At 33.4% G+C, this 25,845-nt stretch overlaps 1 protein-coding gene across 2 annotated transcripts in view; it reads left to right on the top strand.

Moving 5' to 3' along the window:
• DMD (dystrophin) overlaps nt 1–25,845 on the top strand; it is a gene marked incomplete at both ends in the record, with an annotated part of 2,101,015 nt that overhangs the window by 375,971 nt on the left and 1,699,199 nt on the right. For both annotated transcript variants that reach the window (XM_080719244.1, XM_080719243.1), the window contains 3 exons: nt 4,103–4,195; nt 10,656–10,828; nt 16,409–16,527. In XM_080719244.1, the coding sequence (XP_080575370.1) occupies nt 4,103–4,195; nt 10,656–10,828; nt 16,409–16,527 (385 nt within the window). The remainder of the gene's footprint in view (nt 1–4,102; nt 4,196–10,655; nt 10,829–16,408; nt 16,528–25,845) is intronic.

Below are 25,845 nucleotides of genomic sequence, written 5' to 3'. Positions count from 1 at the left end.
CAACACTGACACACATAACCATAATAGGTACATTAATTAAATCATATGTCCTATCTATGTCTTTTGATTTGTTTAGTAGAAAGACATATAATTACTCATTTAGCAGGTTTATATGTTTTATAAATATATAAATACTGTGAGTTTTTTGTACTAGGGATTGAACTTAGGGCTGCTTTACCTCTCTGCTACACCCTCAGCCCTATTCTATCTTTATTTTGAAACAGGGTCTCAGTATATTGCTGAGGCTGGCCTCAAACCTGTAATCCTCTTGTCTCAGCCTTCCAAGTACTGGGGTTATTAGTGTTTGCCATCGTGCCTGGCTGCAGTTGTTGAGAATCCTTGAAAGAGTAATTGGATGGTATGCATTAGAAAAATATGTAAAACAGATAAAGAAGAAATTGTACAATAGGATGATAATTGCTTAAGAGTAGCTAATAATGGCCAGGCAAGGGCATACACCTGTAAACTGAGCTATTTTGGAATCTGAGGCTGGAGGGTCATAAGTTCAAAGCCATCCTGGGCAGTTTAGCCAGAAACTAATAAAATTATATTAAAAGCACAAGGAATTAAAAGCTCAGTGGAGATTATCTAGCATACAGGAGGGCCTGACTATAATCCCCAGTATTATAACATACAAAATAAGACCAATTAATGATGAATTTTAAAAACAAAATAGTTCATAGCTACTTGATAAAATATGTCATAATAACAACCAGCATATGAAAAATCGGAGTTAAAATGGTCCTAGCTTGTTGATATGAGGCTTTCATTAGTAATATAAATACCATAAACAGTAAATACCCCACAGACATGACAAAATGTCCCCCCTAACTTATTTATACTTATTGATTATTATTATTTCTTATAGTCATCGGTAGTTTGAAGAAGAAATATGCAGTAGGAGACAAAAGATGTCAAAAGTAAATAATGTTCCTTATCTACTTGGTGTGTAATATTAAGTGGATGAGACACTAGTAAGACACCTTGTAAAGAATTCCTCCAAGTGCAATTAATGAATGACCTCTTATATTCAGACCTGGTTTTAACTCTGATCTTGTGCAACTTCATTAGTCTTTGACATTATCTTTCTTGTTAAAATGCGCACAATTGTAATATGTACAGAAACTGTTGGTAACATTTACACAACTGGCACATTCTGTGATGATGGTAGGTACAATAAAAGCTGTATTCAGACACAACTGTATAGCTTTAAAATGTCTTTTATAAAATAGAAAAAAATTAAGTATATATTTTAAAAATTATGAAAAAGGAATACCATACAAATCTATTGAAATCTGGATCTTTGAAAACATCACCAAATAGATAAGCCTCTACAAATAATAAAGGAAAATAAGAATAAAAACAAATAACATTGATGAGAAAGGGTGCAAAACAACCTTTATAAAAATTAAGAGATTATGAGCAGTTCTATACACATAGGATCCACAAACACACCACATTTTGTGTAGCCATTCGTCTGTCAGTGGGTATTTGTGTTGTTTTCACCTTTTGGCTACTAAGAATAATGATATTGATGTAGAAGTATCTGTTCAATTATCTGTTTCTAATTCTTTGTTCTGTTTAATTCTGTGTTCCTATAAGTAGAATTGCTGGGGTCTATATGATTGTAATTAGTTTTAATTATATAGTCTCCTATTAACTTGGGAATCTCTTGATATTTGGGATTCTACCTTAATCTTCTTTATCAGGACTGAGCACAATATGTAAACATAATAGGAATTGAACCTTGCAAGGGATTTTATGAAAAGAAGGAAATGGAGAAACTCTCTCCCTGCTCACACAATGAGAAGTCTTATGAAAGTGGGTAGGGATTGCCTTTTGCCTACTCCGAGTCTCACCAGGATTAGCCTTCTGGCAAGACAAACATAACTATCAGCAGTAATTCCCCCAATATAAGTGTATTCCCTAAAACTCACATATTTTCTGCTTAAATAATAGAATTTTCTATAATATATAATGTGGTGCTTCTCTCCCTAGAATTAAACTCTATAAAATGCAGGAAGGGTTTTCTTTTATATGCTCTAAGTACAGCTGGTACTGGAATGTAGCCAAAATATATTTATTAAATGAATGAATCAATGAATTAATTGATACATTTTAATGTCATTTTCATATGGAAGAACTCTCCTCTGCTGTCATATGAGAAATCCCTAGATAAACTATGGGTGATGGAGTATATTTTTTCATAGATTATTAATATTTTCTAGAATTTTATAAGTCTAAAGTATTATATCATATCAGCATATGAACATTAATTGAAAAATATTATCCATATTTTTCCAATTTTACTCATACTTATGTGTCTATGTACATGTGTATACATTTAACTCTGTACATTATTATCACATGTGTAGATTTGTATATCCATGGTCACATTCAAGATACTGACAATGGCTACTCTCTATTTCATTTCTGCATGTTGTCTTTTCAAGACTTTATAAATGGAGTTATACAGAATGCAACATTTTAAAGATTGGCATTCTTAGCGGGGCATGGTGGCGCACGCTTGTAATCCCCGCGCTTGGGAGGCGGAGACAGGAGGATCACACAGGTTCGAAGCCAGCCGCGCTGGCTTAAGAGACCCTGTTTCCAAATAAAAACATAAAAAAAAAAATAGGTCTGGGAGTGTATCCCGGAGGTAGAAGGGTTTCCAGGAACCCCAGTACCACCAAAAATAAAAAATATATAAAGATTGGCATTCTTGCGCTTAGCCTAATTCCTGTGAAATTTATTCATGTTGCTGAATGTACCAATAGTTTATTCCTTTTCATTGCTGTTATTCTGTGGTATGGCTCTACCATAGTTTGTTTAGCTATCCATCTTAGAGGGGCATTTAGATTGTTCATAATTTTTGGCTATTACAAATAAAACCAAATTTTGTTCAGGTTTCAATAAAAGTGTTTATATTTCTTTGGAATAAATGTTGAAGAGCCCATTTTCTGAAGTATGTGGTTAAACATATTCAGTATTTTAAGAAATTGACAAACTTTTACAAATGGTTGTACCATTAACATTTCTACCAGCAGTGTTTGAACAATCTTTTTCCACATCCTCAGGAGCATTGATATAGTCAATATATTTATGTTAGCATTAAAAATATGTAGTTACATTACTGTAGTTTTGTATCACATCTAACTAATTCTTAATCATATTAGGCATCTTTTGATGTCATTATTTTTATGATTTTTACATTAAATTTGAGTCTACCAGAAAATGTTCAAAGCAAAAAGAATAGGTGACTTATAGTGCCGTAATCGGTTTTGGGGCCAAGTGCCAAAAGAAAAGCCGTAGAAAAATCTTGAAAATAAAAATCATTTAAAACAATCTTTTCTTGTAATAAATCCAAGTCTTCCAGATCTAGCCTTCTGATAGCAAATGGATGTTAATCCCCCTCAAGCTGATGCCCCCTAATGACTAATTTATTACCAGTTTCCCCCTCTTAAAAGTTTCTACCATTGCTCAATACCAGTACATTGGAAACTGCTTCCAACATATGAGCTTTTGGGAGATTAAACCATATCTAGAACATAGCATGAAGACTTGACTTGAAAAAGAAACCTGGCTAAATTTTCATTCCCAAATCCAGTCCTGGGTAGGGAAAATATAGCTGACCATTAGCTCTATTGTTTATTAGAGTTATAATATTTTCCTAAAGCAGGGGCATTTCAGTGAAACTCAGTTACCCTTAATTATAACAGCACTCCACTGAACTAAATGGAAGGACCTATGAACTTTCTTTTTCTAAGTTTTAACTTTGTACCAGGAAGGATGTCTTAATTTCAGGCACTTATATGAGTTATCACTGTTAGACACTTTGTTTGAAGATTCTTTAATTGACCTCTTTAATCTGCAGTAGTCTATTCTTATGCTGATAATTTTTAGTTCTCGTCCCTGTAAATGTGTTTGCGGTGCTCATTTGTTATGCAAAATGAATTTACAAATACATTCAGTTTCATTTTTAGAGTATTTTTAAAGGTATAATGCTGCTAGCCTGTAATAATAAGTGCAATTAGCTTCACATTTTGTTTTTTTACAATGAATTATTTGGGCTCCTTCAAATGTTTCTCTTTCTCTTTGACAGGTTGATTTAGTGAATATTGGAAGCACTGACATAGTAGATGGAAATCATAAACTGACTCTTGGTCTGATTTGGAATATAATCCTCCACTGGCAGGTAAATATCCTGATGAATGATTTCTTTTTGAGTAACATATTGCTTATCTTCCATAACTCTTATTTTTACCCTCAACTGGCAAAATAAACACATATTCCAGTAATAATACCAAGCCATCTCCCTAGTGCTGCCTTTTAAATTGGCATAACTCACGTTAGCTGAGATATTAGGGATCTGGAAATTATAAAAAAGGTTCTGGTACATATTTATCTAAGTGTTTTTTCTTTGGGTGAGGATGAGGCAAAAAAGATTAACTCCCAACAATAGGATAATAAAATATTTTCCACAAATATATGTGCTCTATAATTGCCTAAATGTGAAGCTACAGAATTTTGTAAAATGAAAGGTATTTTTAAATCATTATCAAAGGATGAACGTTTAATGATTTTATATATTTTAGTATAAACTGATGTCAATAAAATTTAGTAGAATATGAAGATTTGTATAAGTATACTACCATATATATATATATATATATATATATATATACACACATACATATAAAGTCAAATCATAAGCTCATTTGTAATTTGCAGTTTCTGTGGGGGCGGGGGGGGTACTAGGGCATGTTACCTCTGAGCTACTCCTGCAGCCCTATTTTGTTTTTCGTTTTGATACAGGGCCTCCATTAAGTTTCTGAGGGCCTAGCTAAGTTGCTGAGAATGGCCTCAAACCTGAAATCCTTCTGTTTTAGCCTCCCCAGTACTGAAATTATAAGCTAGTACCACCATGCTTGGCTTGCATTTATATTTATCATTTTAGCATAGGGTCTTAGAAGTATCTGTATTTATTCAACCTCTTTTATTTAGATCAAAGATTTTTAGGAAAATGAAGAGTATACATATACTTAAATATAATCATATATATATATATATATATATATATATCAAACCAATACAAGCACAAATTTAAACTTCCACACTTATCTTCTTAGTATCATTGAATATAAAATTATGTATTTTGGGGATATAGCTTCCACACTGTTAAAAGTAGAAAAATTAAAAAGAGCATGTGCATATTTCTTATTAGGATTAAATGAGTGAATATCTATGAAGCACTCAGTAGAGTATGCCATTGTATCATATAAATAACATTGGTTGGCTAGCACTTTCATTTTACAAGAATTTGGAGGATCCCTAAGGTATGACTGCCTTTTTACTTGTAAGGATTGTGTTTTTATAAAATATTTCCATTAAGCCGAGTATGGTGGCGCATGCTTGTAATCCCCGCGCTTGGAGGATCACACAGGTTCAAAAGCCAGCCTCAGCTACTGAGTGAGGCTCTCAGCAACTTAGTGAGACCCTGTTTCCAAATAAAATATAAAATAGGTCTGGGAGTATGGCCTGGAGGTAGAAAGCCCCTGGGTTCCACCCCCAGTACCACCAAAATAAATAAATAAATAAAAATAAAAATAAAATATTTCTATTGATGTATTACTTTGATACCATATATTTACCTGTCCTCAGTGTAAAATTCATCATGCATTAATCCAACTTAGTTATGTTGCTTGGGAGCTTCTCAAACTATCATTAGGAAGGTATAGTTTCTTCCTCTAATCAAGTAAATTTTGGAGGTTGTTTACACAGTTGTACAACCATTATGGCAATCTAACTTTAGCACTTTTCCACCACCCTAAAAATAAAATTCCTGTTCCTTTGCAGTCATTCTTCACTCCCACTTCAAACCTATGCAGTCATTAATCTCTTTCTACTACATATTTGCCTAAATACTTTTCATATCAGTGCTGTTTTACTCAGTATTCACACAGCTGTAATCCAAACATGTGACATGCAGAATTTAGAGGAAGAAGAATTTGATTTTCTCACCGTGCTTGAGACCTTAGAGGTCATGGTCCTGCCTAGAAGGCTTCAGGGCATCCTGGCAGAGAGAGAAGAGCAGGAAAACACTGTCTCTAGACATACCCACAGGGACCCTTCCCCAGCAGTCAAGTTCTGTCTCGGAACATGGCTTCCTTGTATAACACACGAGGTCTGGGGACATTTTAAATCGAAATGATAACAAGTGGAATCATTGTACATGCTCTTTTTTTTGTGTCTAGCTTCTTTTATAAATATGAACATAATATTTCAGGTGTTTCCCTATTGTAGTAGTTACCAATACATTGCTTCTTAGAGTTGGCTTTTAACTTGAATTGTAGATTGATCTCAGTTTGCATTGTAGTTTCTAGGCCAGAGATTTACCTACTCAAATCAGAAGCAGTGCTGCTCTTCTGATTGGCCCCATGTCTCCTTGTTATGAGCACTCTGAGTAGACTCAGTGGTACTTTACTATAGTAATGTGGAGACAGAGACAGAGACACAGAGAAATCATTATTTCTGACAACAGAGGTTAGCACGTGAGAGCCCCAGATGAACCCAAGTTGATCAATTTCCAGTCGTTCCAAGTAGTGATGTAAATAAAAACTGAAATATGACATATTACACCTTCAACCAAATGGGTTCCCTTCTGCTGCTCAGTACTTCTCAAAATATCTTGAAGAATGGGTTTCCTCCTAATCCGATACTAAAACTGAAACATTCCAAAATTAAGACACACAAGACCAAGTTTCTTTTTTATTATTAAATGCAACCAATTTACATAGTACTCTATATAATTGCTATGGAAGTTTTTAACATTTTTTCAATTGTGTATGGCTTAGTAACATATTTGTCATCGAGTGACCCCAGTTGACAGGTCATACTGAGTACAGCAGATGTCAATTGTGGCAAAGCAAGGAGGAGAACTAGGCTTTGTGCATGCTCAGAGCTTCAAAAATGCTCTTTTAATTATGTTTATCATCCAAATTATCCCATAAAATAGCATCCTATTTTATTTCTTCAAAACTCTTTTCCCACTCTGTCTCAACTCACTTCAAGAAAGAATTTCAAGACTTTCATATTTTCTTCATTTGCTTGTCAGTATTCATTTGGGGTGTGGAATTGCCATGTGTAGGAGGGACTTTTACCGGCAGAAATATTAGAAGAATGCATTTTCAGTCTTGTCTGAGACTTCTCTTATACCCTGTTGCGATCCACCTGTGTCCTTGAATTACCATATCCTTGTGATTGCAAAGATGTACATGCTTCCCTGTCTCTGCCTACTTATCTCATCTTTTTCATTCAACATGTTACTCTATCTAAGCACTCTTTTTTGAAAAGAAATTCTCCTGCTCAATACTCCTCATCATAACACATTGTATCCAAAAAATATTTTTATCAAGGTCATATATGTGACTTCCTAATCAATACTAGAAGTCTTTGAATCTCAGCAAAGATTAAAGGACACTGGCCAATTTAATGTACTTTCCAGATCAATCTGATTAAGAATGGCATTGAAAACAAAAAGATGTGAATCCTTTCTTCCAGTGCCACATGCTATGTTGTTAATAATACTGTAGAGGACTTCTCTTTGAACTTGTGAGAACTCAGGAATCTCAACTCTATTTTACTGTCACTGTTTTTCCAGTTTCCACTTCAAATAAAATTGCTAACCTGAAAAATAATGCATATTTTCAAGAGAAAGTGGCTTTGAACAAAATTGTGAAGTAGACAATGAGCGTTTGACATCTTTTTCTTCTGACTTTTTAAAGTGCAAACCATCCTTTTTATAGTAGTAAACTCAGCTGGAGATAAAAACTAATCTTGGTAACAGTGGTCAGAAGTCAGGTTCTCATCCTTACTGGCTATGTCAAGGAAAGAACTCCATGCCAAGGCAAAGCAACACTAGAATTTTTGTATTATTTATTATTTATACAACATAGAAGGATGAGAAAATGATGAATTTTTTCACTGCTGAAAGACCTTTCAAGAAACTCCTGCCTACCTACTAACATCTGTACAGTTTTTTGCTCTCCTCTTCTGCAGAGCTTCAAACAAATTAACTCCTCCTTTCATAAGATTATTACTACCTCTTTACACCCATATATATGCACTGCAATGCATTCTAATCACAATTTGGATTCTGTGAATCAGATTTTGAGGGCAAGTTTATTACACTATGGTCCTGGATCTAATACCTGGGGAAGGGTAGAGGTGGCAGGACTGGAAAGAGAAAGAGCTACAGCTGTGATTCAGACACACCAGCAGCCTTATTCAACCTTGTGATGAACCTGGAAGCTATGATGACCCTTCATTGTCCTAAGTGGGACCAAAATGGCTGAGTGTTAATATAACTTCCTTTCATCAGGCCCTTGGGTGTGGGCTGTCCTGGAAAGAGTATAAGTGTGACAGAATTCTGCAGCTCAGGTAGTCTCTGATGGGAGTAACAGCTGATGACATTGTGAGCAACAAATCCTTTCTTTAAAGATAATCTTGATGATGGGTCTCTCTGTCCATTACACCTTTACGTAGTTAAATCCTAGTCATTTTGTACAATGACTCTTCAACAGTATTCCAGCTAGTACCTTTAAAAATGTATAGTTTTATGCACACCTACAAATATTTCTTTACATTGATTTTTTTCTTAAAGACAATAACCTCTTAGTGTAGAAAAATTCATTCCTACTTCCAGCCTCACCTTTAAGACTAGTTCAGTGATTTCATGATAACTGTCTTTTATGTAGGAAAAGAACAATACCAAATGATTATCATATATTGCCCCCTTTTTCTCAGCAACATTTGCATCCATGTAGAAGCAATGCCAATGACACTGAATCTGATAAGCTGAATCAGTGGCATAATGATGCTAAGAAATTTGGATTGAATATTCTGTTGACCATTAGCATTATGCACATAGAAAGCAGTCTGGCCAAGCATTTTACAAATGAATCTCATTCATCATTAGAGACTTTCCTGATCAGTAAAAATCCATCGCTACCACTCTGCCAGTATCTGTTCATTCCTCACCTAATTCAACACAGGACACAAAGTGCCTGTCCTACAATTGCTATACATGTAGGTTGTGGATTTTATAAATTTAAAATATGATGTGAAAAATTATATATCTTATGTACTTTTGACCTATTTATTCACTGTGAGATGGACTAAATAAGCAGGCCAAAGAATAATTAAGAAGATAATCTGTCCCTAGATAACAGATATGGATATAAAGGGATTGTAATAAGTACAAAGTTTTCATGTCTTCAAACAATTGCCATGTTTCTAAAACATCATTTCAAATATTTTAAAAGTATTTTATAATAAGTATAAGATATAGCATATCCAAAAATTTGCATTGAGTATGTTATAAAAAGGTAACACTGGAGATGTAAATTTGTATCTACCCCAAAGGCATTTGTTGGCTTCTACATGGATGAAAATGCAAAATAAAATATCATATTTAGAATGCACAATAAATATTCATCATCTGATCAAATTTTGGTAGTATATGTACCTTACACTTCTGAAAAGAAAGCCCCTGGTGGTAAAGAATAATCATGTTTGCTTACATACTTTCTTTAAGTAGCTCATAGGGGTCTGTTATATTTAAAACGTAGCCTAAGAAATATTACTTTAATAGAATATGTAGGCAGTACTTTCTATAATGAGGTATCGTTGAATTCATGAAACTTGAAATAATACTTAAAATGGATTTTTGCATTGGATTACTTAGATAAATGAAAATTTGAAGTACAATAACCTGCTGAATAGCATTTCACATACCCAGTGCCTAGGAGGGAATCAAATGTACAGAAACCAATTAATGAAACTAAAACTAATGCCTCATATATACAGCTCTTAGGGATAAATACTCTTGTTTTATTTTGCTAGCTTGTTGACTTTTTAAAACGTAAAATAGTCAAATATTTCTGTATTGATTTTTTCAGTTTATTCAATAAACATAACTTGCATTATAGTTATGAATATTTTTTGGTGGTACTGGGGTTCCTGGAAACCCTTCTACCTCCAGGCTATACTCCCAGACCCATTTTATATTTTTATTTGGAAACAGGGTCTCTATTTTAACAATGGATGATTATATGTTTTACTGATTTCAACAATCTTGTTTTGTATAGATGAACAAATTGAGGTTTGAACATACTAAGTTTCTTTCTTAGTTAACACAATTAGTTAATAACAAAGGCAAAATTTGAACTTAGGCTTTTAGAAAAGTGTTTTCTTATTTACAGTTGTATTCTTCCTACCCAAAAACTTGGTTGATATTAAGTTACTTGTTGTCAGTTCAGTGTTTTAAGTCTAATTATCAATAAGTTACATCTCTATTCGCTCCACTGGAAGCTAGAAGATGTTCAATTTAAAGAACAGTACACTTGTAGTTGAATATGACAGAATGCAGAAGTCTTAGAAAGCATATTTAATAAATGGTATGGCACAAGCACAACCCATTAAGAATAGATTCCTGATAATTTAGGGTGGGTTCAATCCAAATAAAATGTTACTTCTCATTAGTTATTGGTTTTAAATTTCCATAATTTATTGCTAAGATCAAGGACATTCATATTGTTTGCAGAGTCCTTTTTGAGGAAATGTGTTTACTTATAAAAACATCTTTATATGTATAGGTCAAAAATGTAATGAAAAATATCATGGCTGGATTGCAACAAACAAACAGTGAAAAGATTCTCCTGAGCTGGGTCCGACAATCAACTCGTAATTATCCACAGGTTAATGTCATCAACTTCACCACCAGCTGGTCTGATGGCCTGGCTCTGAATGCCCTCATCCATAGTCATAGGTAAGGATAGTACTGAGATGCTAAATAATGTTTATAAGTATTGATTAAATACTGATAATATATATTTACCTGGTGTAATTCCAGGGTCATTTCCTACTATACCACATGTTACATATGTTTACCATGTTGATCTAACAATTCACTGGAATGGACTGATTAAAATTATTTTCATATTGGTATATAATTATATAAAGTTGAAATATTGAAGTTTCTGGAGCATGAAATTGGTTACACTGAGGGAAAATATCATATATTTGAAATTGGAGCTTCCAGAACATCTAGGTTGTATTCCAACTTGGTTTTTCAGGTTGGTCTTTTTGTACAAATTATATTTTGATAAAAGCCTATAGAACTAAAATTGGTTCAAAATTTTAGTAGATGCAATGAAATGAATTACCATCATCAGATAAGCAGTATAAAAGTAGAAACATTTGTCTTATGAGATACAAGCTTAGATAGCAAGCATCCTAAGACCCTGTGTATTTTCTTCTAGTTCAGGGTTGAAAGAGGCCCTGAGCCTCTTAGCAACCAAGGCAAAGGGCACAAAACAATTAATTCTATGACTCACTGCTCAGAACATCAAAAGAAACAATTGCTCTGGAATACCAAAGCAATTTCTATAAAGAAATAGAGAGTTCTGTGAATTTTCATAAAAATATATCATTGTAATATAGTGAACCAAATGTCCTCAACTATATTTCATACGATATTATATTTCTGCAGATAACAAAATAGTTGTTTTTCTTATGAAGATCCACAAATGAATTAATAACAGGTCAAGGAAAAGCAAAAACAATGACAATATGAGAAATATGTATATCTATACATTTATAGCATATATAATACACAATACATAATATATTTATATTATTTATATAGTACTATTCATATATGCCATATCATGCATATATTGATATATACATATACATAGTTTTATATATACATACATATGTATATATATTTACATATATATACACACACACACACACATATACATTTACTCTAAGGCAGATCTACTTTGGTTGTATTATTGCCTCTTTTACATAACCCAGAGTTGAATGCATTGCTTATTGAAAAATGTTTGAAATACCACTGGATTGCATCTTTTCTGATTTTCTTTTTACAGTCAATTTTTCTTTTTTTTTTAAATTGGTCTACTGTTTTCCTATGCCAATCTTACTTCTAGAAAAGCTTAGAATATAAATTTTCTTCATGGTAAAGCTCATCCCAAGGGCAAACACACTCTAAATAAGCATCTTTGTTAGGTGTCATGCTCCAGCTGGGTTTAATTAACCCCATCCAGACTGGGTTTCCAGGTGAATGACTCAGCAACCTGATTTTAGAAAGGAGGCCAACTCACACCCAATCAGCATGTTAAACAATGTTAACACATTGTCTTTCCTAAGTATGGCAGAAGGAAATTTTTCCACAGCTTCAATATAGTCAGGTGAAAACAGATAGAGATGTTCATTCTGCATTATAAGTCAATGTTCATTTATGCAGTCATATACTTCTGACAAAAGGCCTGAAAAAATATTGATCTTGCTTTTCATGTACACATTTGCAGATGAACAGATATATCAGGATCAGGTTATCCAGCCCTCGTTGGCTCTTAAACCTTTTGCTCTTTAAGTGGAAGACTTCAGTCCTGAAAGCATATTCACATGCTACATTTATTAATATTCCATTTTATTATTTCTGAATATATTTGTAGGTAATACAATAAACATATCCAGTTTGCCCTGTCCCTGACCCATTCTATCTCTCTCCAAATATTATTTATATATTTTCCCTTGTCATATTGAATCATCAGTAACTATCGCTTTATACATTACATGCTTACTTTTCAAGAGGTTCCTCTCAGTTGTTTAATGTTCTTTCATGAATCATCTGCCTGTTTGTCTTTGACAGATGTTCATATTGTTTATCTAAAAAATGATTGAACTTTCTGTTCCAAGGTGATTGTCATTGGTACACTTAGGAAAGTCATGAGGTGTCCTAATTTCAATAATTGAGTGACTAAGCTATACAGAACAAAGGCTTATGCTTAATATAGTGCATAAAGATTAACAAAGGGCCTTGGAAATTAAAAGTTTTGTGTTAAATCACAAAGTTCACTACACTGTAATTGAATAGAAACCAGATTCTATTTTTATGGGAAAAACCTAGTGATAATTGATTAGAAATACGTTCAAAATATACAGTTAAAGTTGCAATAGCTTTGAAATTGCTATTACATTATCTTCCTAAATCCTTATTTTATTACAACAATATGTAGTTTTCAAACAAATCAGACATTAGAGTGAGGGGGAAAAAAGCAAAGAAATTTATCTTCGTGAAACAACCCATTCTTACCTTAGATGCAGTCACTGTTAGCTAGCTTTATTTTTCTGATGGCTATCATAATATGTACTATATATGTTTATTTCCTGATAAAATGATTTCTGACAGTAAATGCAATTGCTCTTTAAAGGAAAGCACACAGATATTGTTTCTCATCCCCATACTGTACCAGTATTGGGAAGAGGCTTCAAAATGTATTAGTGTACCAGTACTGGGAAAGATTTTCAATTTCAAAATATATATTTGGTAGTGAAGAAAGCTAGGAGCTGTGGGGAGAGGGCGGCAGATTTCCAGGTACCAGGGAAATTAGCAAATGAATAGAAGAAGCCTAGGGCCTTTTTACATTTCTAAAGAGAGGCAAACTTCCTCAAGGGTGTGGGGAAAATCCAGACTCCAGATAACACCTTTTGGAGAGTAACAAAAGGCCTAGGAAGATCTGGGCTGGAGACAGAGCAGGATACCTGGCTTAGCAGATCTGGTTAGGCTGGCTGTAAGAATACTCAGAGTCCAGGAATCTTTGGTGAATTCATTCGAATCGAATCGCCCCCCCCCCCCCGCCACTCCTGAATGGCAAGGGGCTGTAACTGCTTTCTGTATTTCTAGCTTTTTAATAAACTCATTTAAATCTCAAGCAAGAGTCCTGACCAGTATACATCTGTCCTGAGTTGGGACAAGAACCCGCAGTTTGAGGGAAATTGTGTCCAGGAGCCTAACAGGGGTCCCCAGGGACAGTTTCCCAAACCATAACTCCAAACCGTAACACATATGATTATTAATTTTGTTACTTACATTACAATCATATTTTCCTTATATTTTTCTCTTTAAGTGAAATTAAAGTCTCTACTTTTAAAAGAATCCCTTCCAGTTTAGAAAGGAACTATTGACTGATATTGAGTGTACTGGTTTTGGGAAGAGAGTTTAAAAAGTATTAATGTGTCAATACTGGGAAAGATGTCCAATCTTGAAATATGTCTTCTTTACTAAGAAAGCCAGGGTTAGCTAACATGTCCTTGCATTCCTAAGAACAATTTAACACATTTTGGGGAGAAGACGAAAGGTAAAAGCCTGTGTCTGGAGACAGAGATGCCTCCCCCTCCGGCCATAAATCTGGGCCTGTGTTTGGAGACAGAGATGTCTCCCCCTTTAGGCCATAAATTCGGCTGGAGAGATAACAGAAGCAGAGCCGGGGTTGGAGATAAGGGGTAACATGATCTCCAAAATCAGAGGGACCTGCTGGACTTAGACAGGATAAAAATTCAGTAAACTGGAGTTCGTTGGCATTTTCATTCGAATTGCACCCCTGTCACAGGGCTGTAACTATCTCTATATTTCTATCTTTTTAATAAACTTCTTTAAATCTGCAGCAGCTGTCCAAGCGATGAATACTTATTCTTAGCTTAGGACAAGAATCCACAGTTTTTCTGTTTGTCTGTGTGTCTGGTGGTGGGGGGGGATTATTTCACATCACACACCTTTCCCCCCCAAACCTATTCCCTGCAACATTGAGGATGAGGAAATCATGACACTTTTCCTTACTTTCCCTTTTTTTTCCTCTACCTCTAATTTTGCTATTACATTACTGTTTTTACATCAACAATATTTTTAACATTTACATCTATTCTGTTAAGATATGTGTTCTTAACAGGCGTGGTGGTGCACAGGGGGATCACGGTTCATGGACAGCCTCAGCTACTTAGCGAGGCCCTTCGAAACTCAGAGAGACACTGTTTCAAAAATAATGAATAAAAAATAGGGCGGGGGGTGTAGCTCAGAGGTAGAATGCCCCTGGGTTCCATCCCTGGTACTGAATAAAATTTAAAAAAAAGAAGATAGACGTTCTTAGCTGGGCATGGTGGCACATAGGATAACAACTAAATCTTACAAACTCTTATGTTTTCTCTTTTATCAAGTAAAACTATATTTATATAGTATGTGTTCATCTGTTTTCTCATGTAGCTGATAATATTTTTAAACCACTACTATATTTTTAACAGTTTTCTAATAGTGAACAAAACTACCACAACAATTCTACATTATACTTTCTCATAAAGAAGCGAGAGATATAAAATTAAATTTATAAATTATATAAGGAGTAAGTAATCATCAGAATAATATAAATTAAAAAGAAAAGGAAAGTACATGTGTTTGGTTTGGGGCATGAAATTTTAGATTGTAAGAGGAAAAAGAAAGACTCAATGATAATGTGATTCCTGAGTAAAGATCCAAGGGAAAAAAAAAAAAAAGTAGAAGAAAAGAGCCATTTCTGGAGAAGAGAATTCAAGCAGAGGAAACAGCAAACGCAAACGCAGAACTCTAACCTGCTGATTGAATTAGAAGTGAGGCAAGAAATCACATCAAAGTCATAGTCTGAGGAGGCAAATCTTATCTGGTCTTGTAGATTTCAGTTATATCTACTTTTGTTCCCTTATAGTACAATTTGAGAATAAGCATATGATGAAATATATTTAACAGATGACTCTGGAAGCTCTGCTGAAAGTAGATTAACAAAGGCAAAGGTGGGAGAGAGTGAGTAGTTAGTATGCTATTGCAGTAACATGAATTTGCATTGGCATTACCATGATAGCAGAAGGACAGAGATATTCTGGGTATATTTTCATCCAAGTGTTATGTGATAATGATAGAGTCATCAAACAGGGTTTTCTTCTGAAGAAGTCTAAGATTGAACTTGGTGATTATTGAGGAAATGAGAACTATAAGAAAAATAAATGAGCTTTGAAGAATGTGATGGGGGATAAATGACAGATCATTTGGGGACACTCTAGGCTTGTGATTGATTAAATGGAGATAGTGAGTGGGCAGTCACTTCTGATCTGGAGTACAAGAAAGAGATGTGGTGTAGGGTTATAAAATTGTGAGTTACCTGTAAATGGCTAAGTATTCAAATTCCTAGGATTGTATGAGATTAACATATTTTATTGTTGAATAAAGTATAATAAATTCCCTATTATTTTCTTCAGGATTTTCTTCTTTTTTCAGCTTTATTGAGGTATAATTGAAAACAAAAATGATGCATATTTAAGGTATATAATGACAGGATTTTGAATTAAAATTGTGACTTGTTGAAAAGAAAAAATGTTATTGAGAAATAATGAAGAATACCATTGCTTTTTAAAAGATGGTGGGTGTAGCTTATCAATCAGAAATCAGACTTGAAGATAATCTCATGGGACATTCTAGATTGATTATTATTTGTACTTGTATATGTGTGTGTTTCAGGCCAGACCTATTTGATTGGAATAGTGTGGTTCGCCAGCAGTCAGCCACACAAAGACTGGAACACGCTTTCAACATCGCCAAAAGTCATTTAGGCATAGAGAAGCTACTTGATCCTGAAGGTCAGTACATTTCTAGACGATCATCATTTTAATGTAGTTTAATGGTTTTCTTTTTTCATATGAAATTTGACATTAACTCATACAAAGCATTAAACAGAGAACTATGTATCTTACATGCTTTTTCTAGGTATATTTAAAGTGTTCTTTCTTCTGACTCTATATTATGAACTGCCCCATCTCATTTTAGTTCTCATGTATCTAAAAGTAAAGTGTAAAACTTTTTAAAAAATAACAAAAAGCTTTAAAATGTATATGCCTCATGGATGGAACGTTTTGTACTTGGAGTACATTGACTCTAAATAATTATAAAATGGTAATGTTTTGCTTATTCTACCAAGAGATTTGATAGACTAATCAGCTATAATTAATTAGCTACTCTTGCCAATTTCATTCATATACTTTATAAAAGGCAACATGGTTCACTATTTAAATCAGGAAATCTATTCCTGGCAATGCTTCTGTTATAATTTCTCACTCTGGGGAGGTCCTCCATTTAATGGTTATTCATTTTCTGCTGCTTAAGTTAACAGGAAGCAGATTTTATATTTTTATTATATTATGCTTAAAGAATTCTTATCCTTATCTGTGATACTACAAGGTGGAATCTTCTCCATACATGAATTAGAGCGATAATGACCATCCTGACCTCTCCTCTTCTCCTAGCTTGTGAGACATTTTTTGGTTAGCCAACTGCTTTGAAATTTCAATATCGTCTTAGGTTGCTGAGTCTTTCTCACACTTTAAATCTAGAAGTATAAAAAGAGTTAGTGAGATTGTTACCTGCAATGTAAGAGAAGCTGTTTTGGGGTAGAAGCTGAGATATAATAGAAGCTGATGATAAAATCATTTTTTGAAATATTGAATCAATTATAGTATAGGAAATCCTTAAATGGCGGTACTGGGTTTCATCAGGAAAAGTTTAGAAATGACTCAGAAGAAAGCCTTCTGCTGGTGAATTTATTATCAGCCAGAGTCTCGTCCTCTCAGTGTTGTAGACCCAGAAACCTGATTGCCTCAGCTCACCTAGCAGCTTATCAAGGAAGACGATATATAAACACGCTCAAAAAGTGACATACAAATAAAAGTGAAAGGAATTAGTTTTATGTCACATATGCATCACAAGAATAATAACACTCATATCTAATTGACCTGTATACAGATCATCCCCAATTTATGATGATTCAACTTATAAATTTTAAACTTTGTAATGAAGTAAAAGTGGTATGTATTCACGAGAAACTGTAGTTTGAATTTTGTCCTTTTCCTGGGTTAGTGATATGCGGTATGATCCTCTCTTGTGATGCTGGGCTGTGGCAGTGAACCCCACTTCCATTCAGCCTCACTATCATGAGGAGAAACAGCACATTCTCTACAGTGTTATGCAGTTTTTGAGGCTTGTGGGATGGAATTCAAGCCCTAATACATACGAGGCTTCACCACTGAGCTACTTCCCCATCTCCAAATGTATTTGACAGCATATTTTCAATTGATGGTGGATTTATTGTGATATGACCCCATTGTACATTGAGGAACATCTGTCATTGCTCTTAATAAGCAAATGTACTTGGAAAATTAAATTATAATCACACAAATATGAGTTTGTAAGGTTAAGTTAATCAGAAATGTTTGTTCCCTTTTGATCAATGCATGGCTGAGCAGATTCCTGTAACTCTTTTTCATTTCTTCTATAAATTATAAACATCTGTCCTGCCCTGTTTTTAACTCTGTGGAAGAAAATTCTATAGTCATATAGCCTTAATTGGAAGCATGGAGAAGATCACCTCACTAATGACTCCTACTTCTGATTCATAAGTGTTCTCTTACTCCAGTAGGGTTGATAGGACAGGCGTAATGAAAATATAGAATCAAAAATGAGTATAAGAGCAACAGTGTATGTATTTGAAGAATAAGTCTGTTAATATTTTTGTTGTCCATTAAATCCTCATATGGAGGTTAACTCCCATTATCTGAGATATATGCTCTAGTTATTTTTGTGTGTTCCCTATCCTCTCATAAATATTAAGATAAAGTCTAAACTAGACCTCCGGAGGGCTAGAGGTGTGGCTTACTTGTAGAGAACTTGCTTAGTATTTGCAAATCTCTGGGTTCTATCCCCAGCACTGCAATAAACAAACAAATAAAAATATATATTTTTCTTTTTGTGTGTCATGAAAATTGAACCCAGGGAAATTCTATATCAAAGCTATACCCCAGTCCCATTCTTTTCTGAAATAGGGTCTCGTTAGCTTTTTATGAGTTTCACTAAGTTGCTGATGCTGGCCTTGTATTTGTGATCCGCCTGTCCCAGCCTCCCAAGAACTAAAATTACAGGTGTGCCCCACTGTGCTAGCCTGATCTTTCACTTATTTAATGATAAAATGGTCTTTAATCTCTTTGTCTTCCTTTAAATCAATGAAATGGTGGTACCTCTATAGACATCTGCAAATAATCAGAAGTAGATTGAATCATGAGCTTGTAACCTGAAAGAGATAGTTCCATGAATAGTATATTTTAATATATAAAAGAACCTGATATATCTAACTCTACATTCTAATTCTCCCAAATGGAAAATGCATGTTGAAATGTATATTTCATGGTCATTTGGAAAACTATTATGATTTCTCAAACTTGAGCAATTCATAGTCAATAAAATATATTGTTGAAAACAGGCTGATTAATAGACAACCACAGTTTTTAGAATTTTTCAACATATGCTTTTTATTTGATTAAATTAAAAGTCATTGAAACACTGGTGATTTTCATATCTAGTATATCTAGACTTTGGTATGCTTTGTTTGGCATTAACTGGCGTTTTGAGACCTGGGATTTTATTTTAAGTGGAATTGCTTTGTAAAATAAGTAGCAGTAGGCATTAGCATAAGCAATTTCAAAAGCTTTTTCTAGTGTGTTTAAATGTTAACATATGCAAAAATAAGTATATCTAGGGTAAAATTATTTAATAATTTATGCATCTGTATGCTCATAGATACACAAGGTTCATCTCCTTCAAAATATAACCTATTATGAATCAGACCATTCACTTCCTATCATGATTTTTCTATAAGATATGCATTATACATGCATTGTGGGTTATATATACATTGTTTGCTTCCCTGAGTTTCAAACAATTTGTTTGTTTGCCAATCCACAAACAACTCTATATTAAGAGAGTGCTTTGTCAGCATTTCCATGTGCATAACAAAGTGAAGATGTTCTCTTTAAAAGAATAAAAAACTCAGGGATAAAACATTGTGCCTCTTCTAGATGACTTTTGCACATTACTGTAGAAAGCCATTTCCATTTGGGATATGCAATCTGATATGGAAATGCCCTTACTTATTTACCAGGGTAACCGGAGAATGAAAAATGAAAGATGACAGTTAAATTTGACTAACAACAGCAACAAAAAAGAACACAAAGAATTGAAAGGAATTTTTGTATCCTCAAAATGACACATACAAACCAATTAGAATTTGGGTTTAATCCACTCCATTTTGACTTCACAAGGATGGTGACACAGATTCTATTTTCCGCTTGGTTAATCCCTGAATCACTCTGAGTTGTTTTTAGAGTCTTCTTTTCCAAGAATTAACTCTGCCTATTGGAAAGTTTTACTCCTGTAGTGAATAGTCTCAGGTTTAAGTTTATATACATGTAGGGTTTAGTGAAAACCGTTTAGTGAAAAACAGAGTATTTTCTATAAAATAGAATAATGTCTTTAAGACCTCTTATTTTTAGCTTATTATCAATTGTTTGGGCAAGAACCATTTTTCTTTCATTTTTATTATGCCATAATATTTTTATGTCATAATGATAAGAAATATAAGTAGTGTGTGCAAGTTAAAATGGACCGAGGTAAAGTATACAAGCTGCGATGGATTATTGTTAAAGAGCTAGAAATTTTTATATACCCGAACAATCATAATTTATATTGATTTTATAAAACCCATTGTAGAATACTTTCTTTTCAGAAAATATAATGAGGTTGAAATATATCAGTGTTCCTCCTATGTATAGTATTTCATCTGAAATTTATTATTATTAAAATATCAGACTTTTAAGAACCAAACTCCATGACATTTAAAATGTTCTAATCCTCATATATTTAAAAAAATTATAATAGTACATATGTGAATATAAGTGATCAATGCATTTTTGATAGCACAGTAACCTACATAAAATGTGTAGTACTTTCTCCTTTTTTATGATTGATTTGTATTCTTACTTCTGGCAGATGGTCATTAAAGTATTATCAGTTATTATTATCTAAACCTAAATTCTAAATCTTTTTGGAAGATCAATTTTTAATCTAGTTACTCTGCCATAGAAAATAGAAAGTATCATCATCTGCTTATGCAGATATGTTAACATCAAAATAATGTTTCTATTATATCAGCAGGAGATCACTTTTTTCCAGGTTTCTTTTTTACAGAATTATTAAAATTTGATCATTAAGCTAAATTATATTATTTAATAGTGTTAAATGTAATAATAATGAATATATTTCTTTAATTTTGAACTTCAGTTAATTGCAGTTGAACAAATTAAAGTGGTATTGCATTAGCAATAGTAGATTTAGTGTTGCCATCTCATTTGCCTAATGTATATACAGCGCAACCTTTAGAAAAGAAATTTGGAAAATTATTTTTAAAATAACTTAAATAGGGTGTATTTATTCGAGTCACCCCTCCATGCCACTCTGGCATGGGGCTGTATTTCTATTTTCTGTATTTCTATCTTTCTAATAAACTTCTTTAAATCTGCAAAAAAAATAACTTAAATATATACTTTTATTTGCATTGCTTAGAACATGTAACTAGCATGTACTATATAATGAAGCTAGCATGGACATATAATAAGGCTTTACAAAAACTAGTGGCTGATGTACAAATGTATCCTTAGTTTTTCATACTTCTCCATGACCAACCATATTTCATACCTTGCTTTGATTATCCACTGCCATTTTATTGTGTATTTGAGTTAAAAATACTAGACCAGAGTATTTGGAGAAATTCTCAGATCCATCATTGTTTACCACAGGAAATGAATCTTTAATTGAAAATGAGGCGGTATTTTGCACAGTAATCTATAGCAAAATAAACAATGAAACACTTTCTACATGGGTAAAAACTTACCAATAGTAGAATAGAAACATATTAGTATGGAACTGGTATAATAATGTAAATGATTATATTAACATTAAGATATTAATATAGCAATCTCCTGCTTCCTGATGGGAGACTTTTAAATTGCTTGTCACAACAGAAATTAAAAGAAATAGATATGTTAACTAATATTTCCCATAAGCCTGAGGAATCAGAAATGGTGAGAGAAATAGATGAGAGTAAGGAATATTTACTTTCTTCTTTTTGTTGCTTGGTCTTCATTATTCTCAGTTCAGACAATGTAACAAAACTGAATATTTTCAGAACAATCAGAACCAGTCACTAAAAAAATTGAAGCTATTTTAGTCCTGAATATCCATTTAGTTGTTTGGATAACTGAAGCAATTGGATTTAACTGGACCAAATATGCCCACTTAGATAATAAGAACTGAAACCACTAAATATGATATCTGTGTGTATAGGTGGCCTCAATTTATCATTTTATTAAAATTTGATATTTTCTACTAACCTTTCATATTTTTTATGACTTATCACAATTTGAGTTCATGGAAAAAATCCAATTCATATTTTCTATTCCTGTTAGTAGTTTTTGTTGCAATACAATGGATATTCTATAGTTAAGATATAGAGGTTTTTACTGGATTGGGGAAATTTAACTAATCCATAATAATTTAATCATGTGATTTAAAGTTTGTATTGTAGATAAGGTTCTATACCAAATTTGTTTAGAAACATTTGAATAAAATTCTTGCCTAGATAATGGGATCTCTTCAGTTACCTTACTAGAAAATTTTACTGCTTTATGGAGAGTGGAGAAAAATCATATTCTAGGTCTATACAATTGTAATAAATCAATTTTGAATGCATGAAAGAATATTGATAAATTACTCCAATAATAGAAAATGCAATTGCCACATATCAATGCTGAATGTTGCATAATAGATATATTGTATAAGGTGTACCCAGGTATATCATGTCAGAGTTCATGAGACTGCTGAGGAAAATATTTTAGGGAAAAAATTGTATTGATTATTTGGAAATGATTTTAGTAAAACTCAGCTATGAAGAAAAAAATTAAATATTAGTAAATTTGAGTCATTAAAGTATTCATTACTTCTTAGCTGTATTTTTTTTGGGGGGAGTGGTACTGGGGTTCCTGGAAACTCTTCTACTTCCATGCTATACTCCCAGACCTATTTTATACTTATTATTTTGAAAACAGGGTCTCTTAAGCCAGTGAGGCTGGCTTCGAACCTGTGCGATCCTCCTGTCTCTGCCTCCCAAGCGCGGGGATTAAAAGCCTGTGCTACCACACCTGGCTCTTAGCTATATTTTTATAACAGTAGAATATTTTTGTGCGAATTCATTTTGATTACTTAAGTGACAGAAAACAATAATGAAATGGCATAGTTTTTAAAGTTCCGTGTAATTTTAATTAAGATAATAATGTTTGAAATTGGAACATCTTTTGTTGATAGGTGAGGCATTTTATTTATTCTCTTCAAAATGGAGTCAACTGTGTTTGAGAAACAGAAATAAGGGATTTCATAGAACCTACTAATGAGTTTCTGAGCAACTTAAATCTTAGTACTGGGAAAAGCATTGAGCTTTAAGATTGATCCATGTTTTTCAATGCCATATAATAGCTGGAACATAAAATATAAGATAAAAACATACAGGTTTAAAATAATATCAGCATCAGCATCTAGGAACTTGGTTGGTACCATTTAATTTTTGTGATGAGATCATTTAATTCTCATAACAATAGGATTTAATTTTTATGGAAGGAGACCAGAAACTTTTAAATTGTCCTGGTGATTATATTTAAATGTAATAAACTGTGCTCTCAGATTTATTTTCTTATGACAAAATTGTGGGGTTAATGGGTCCTGTGATGTCCATTCCATAAATGAGAAAAGTATTATAACTATTAAGTTATTGAGAACTTGATGTTTAATGAAAATGAAAAATTGAAACTCAGTGTTTATTACTTTTTTAAAAATAGTTGTCCTGCAGGAGGATCGCGCAGGTTCGAAGCCAGCCGCGCGCGCTGGCTTAGGAGACCCTGTTTCCAAAATGAAAATGTAAAAATAGGTATGGGAGTGTAGCCCGGAGGTAGAAGGGCTTCCAGGAACCCCAGTACCAGTACCACAAAAAAAAAAAAAAAAAAAAAATAGTTGTCCTGGCCGGGCGTGGTGGCACACGCTTGTAATTCCTGCGCTTGGGAGGCGGAGACAGGAGGATCACACAGGTTCAAAGCCAGCTGAGCTAGTTTAAGAGACCTGTTTCCAAATAAAAATATAAAATAGGTCTGGGAGTGTAGCCCAGAGGTAGAAGGGTTTCCAGGAACCCCAGTACCACCAAAAAAAAAAAAAAAAAAAATAGTTGTCCTGTTATATCATCCTTGTATGATACCATTTTACTTTTTCTGAATAACATAATGCTTCAAATTGAAGAAGAAATTGCTTTTTGTAATTTATTATCAACAATGTCACCTGAGATAAGCAATGTTTCCTTTGGTTAAAAAATAAACTAAAATTTTAAGTAGGAAAACTATGTTCTAGATAACACATATTTTTTTCAGTTTCTTCTATTCAATAGTTCCAGGACAGTTTATCTTTAACACGTGAAGTTTAGAGAGCTTTATTAAAACAAAAATCTCACAGCCTATAGATAACTGAACTGGAATGAAATCCAACTTTATCTCCTCATAGTCCTTATTGTTTCTAACAGGGCTGCCCAATAAAATCACCTGGGTGAACCTTGTAAAAATGTTAGTTTAGAATTGGAACTGATATTTTGACTATTTCATAGGTCTGATATATGACCCTGACACCAGCAGTGTCTAAATACTCATCAAGTGAGAATATCATGTGCCTAATGTAAAAATAATAATAGAAAAGTTATTTCCATGACATTTGTCTTTAAAAAAAAATAATAAAACCCAGGATCTGTTGTCCCCAAGCTCTAGCATTTTCTTGCTCAAGTAGGGACTAAGCCCATTGAGCCGATCTTCAGTTACTGTAGCAGATTATTGCTCACAGTCCCATTATTAAAAATGGTTTATCAGCTAAAACAGAAGTTGAGAAATAGAATAGGTGTAATGTAAGACTATCCTTTATAGTCTCCTCTCTCTCTCTCTCTCTCTCTCTCTCTCTCTCTCTCTCTCTCTCTCTCTCTCTCTCTCTCTCTCTCTCTCTCTCATCGATTGTGCTCACTCTAGCTTTCTCTCTCTTTCTCCCTCTCCATCCCTTCTTCTGTTTATTTCCACATCTTCTACTTCCACATCTCTTTGGGAGAGAATGGGGACCTCCCTCAAATTCCACCAAAGGGCTTTTCCTGTAAAAAGTGTTGGGTATAGATGTTATCCCAGAGGTGGTCATTGTCTTCCTGTTATATTTATTGATTTATTTATTTTTGTCTTTCTTTCTCACCTTGGTCCTAAGAATATCATCATGTCCTATTAGCAGGGTTTTGGAAATGGTTTTCTCACGTAGTAAAAATGTCTTTCATTTGTAAAGCAAATAAAGTCTCTTAATAGGTGCTTCAAATAATAATTAAGGGACAATAAAGAAAAAATAAAGAGAAATGAAAATGGCGATAAAATAATTATTTTAAGTGTACAAGTTTGTGATCCTACAAATCCATTTAAAATAAGCAAATGGCTTGGTTAATTTCATGATCTATGATATTAATGCAACAAATAGGTTGGCTTTAATCACAATCCATTTGCCTAGAATTAATTTTGCTAAACAGTCTGTGTGTCAGCTAGATATATGACTTTTAGTGACAGGGCTTAATGGACCAGTAAAAACTTCTAAGCTTTTTCTCTCATTTTTAAAGTTTTTCATTTGGAGTGACACTTAAGCCAACTTGTACAAAAATCATTATAAATCCACACATGTGCATGGCCCCCCACTGCTTTGAGCCATGCATTTTAAAAAGTTAAATCTAGTGCAATTAATCGACTTCAACATGAGGAAAAGCTCTTTAAACTATTTTAAGTCAACATTTATAAGATAAATTGGGCTATAATACACCTCAGCTTCCTAACCTTTTTGATTACTATAAAAAAGCTGCTTATCTATAAAGGTAACATATATTGCCAATAAAATATATAAGGGAGAACATATACTTATAAAACCCAGAAAACGATTTAGCAGGAGCAGTTGTTTTATTAGCCTTCTGCTCT

The sequence above is a fragment of the Muscardinus avellanarius genome (genome assembly GCF_963383645.1).
Source record: "Muscardinus avellanarius genome assembly, chromosome: X".
NCBI classification, from domain to species: domain Eukaryota; kingdom Metazoa; phylum Chordata; class Mammalia; order Rodentia; family Gliridae; genus Muscardinus; species Muscardinus avellanarius.
Note: the sequence above shows the minus strand (reverse complement) of the source record. Positions and strands in the feature narration are given on the sequence as shown.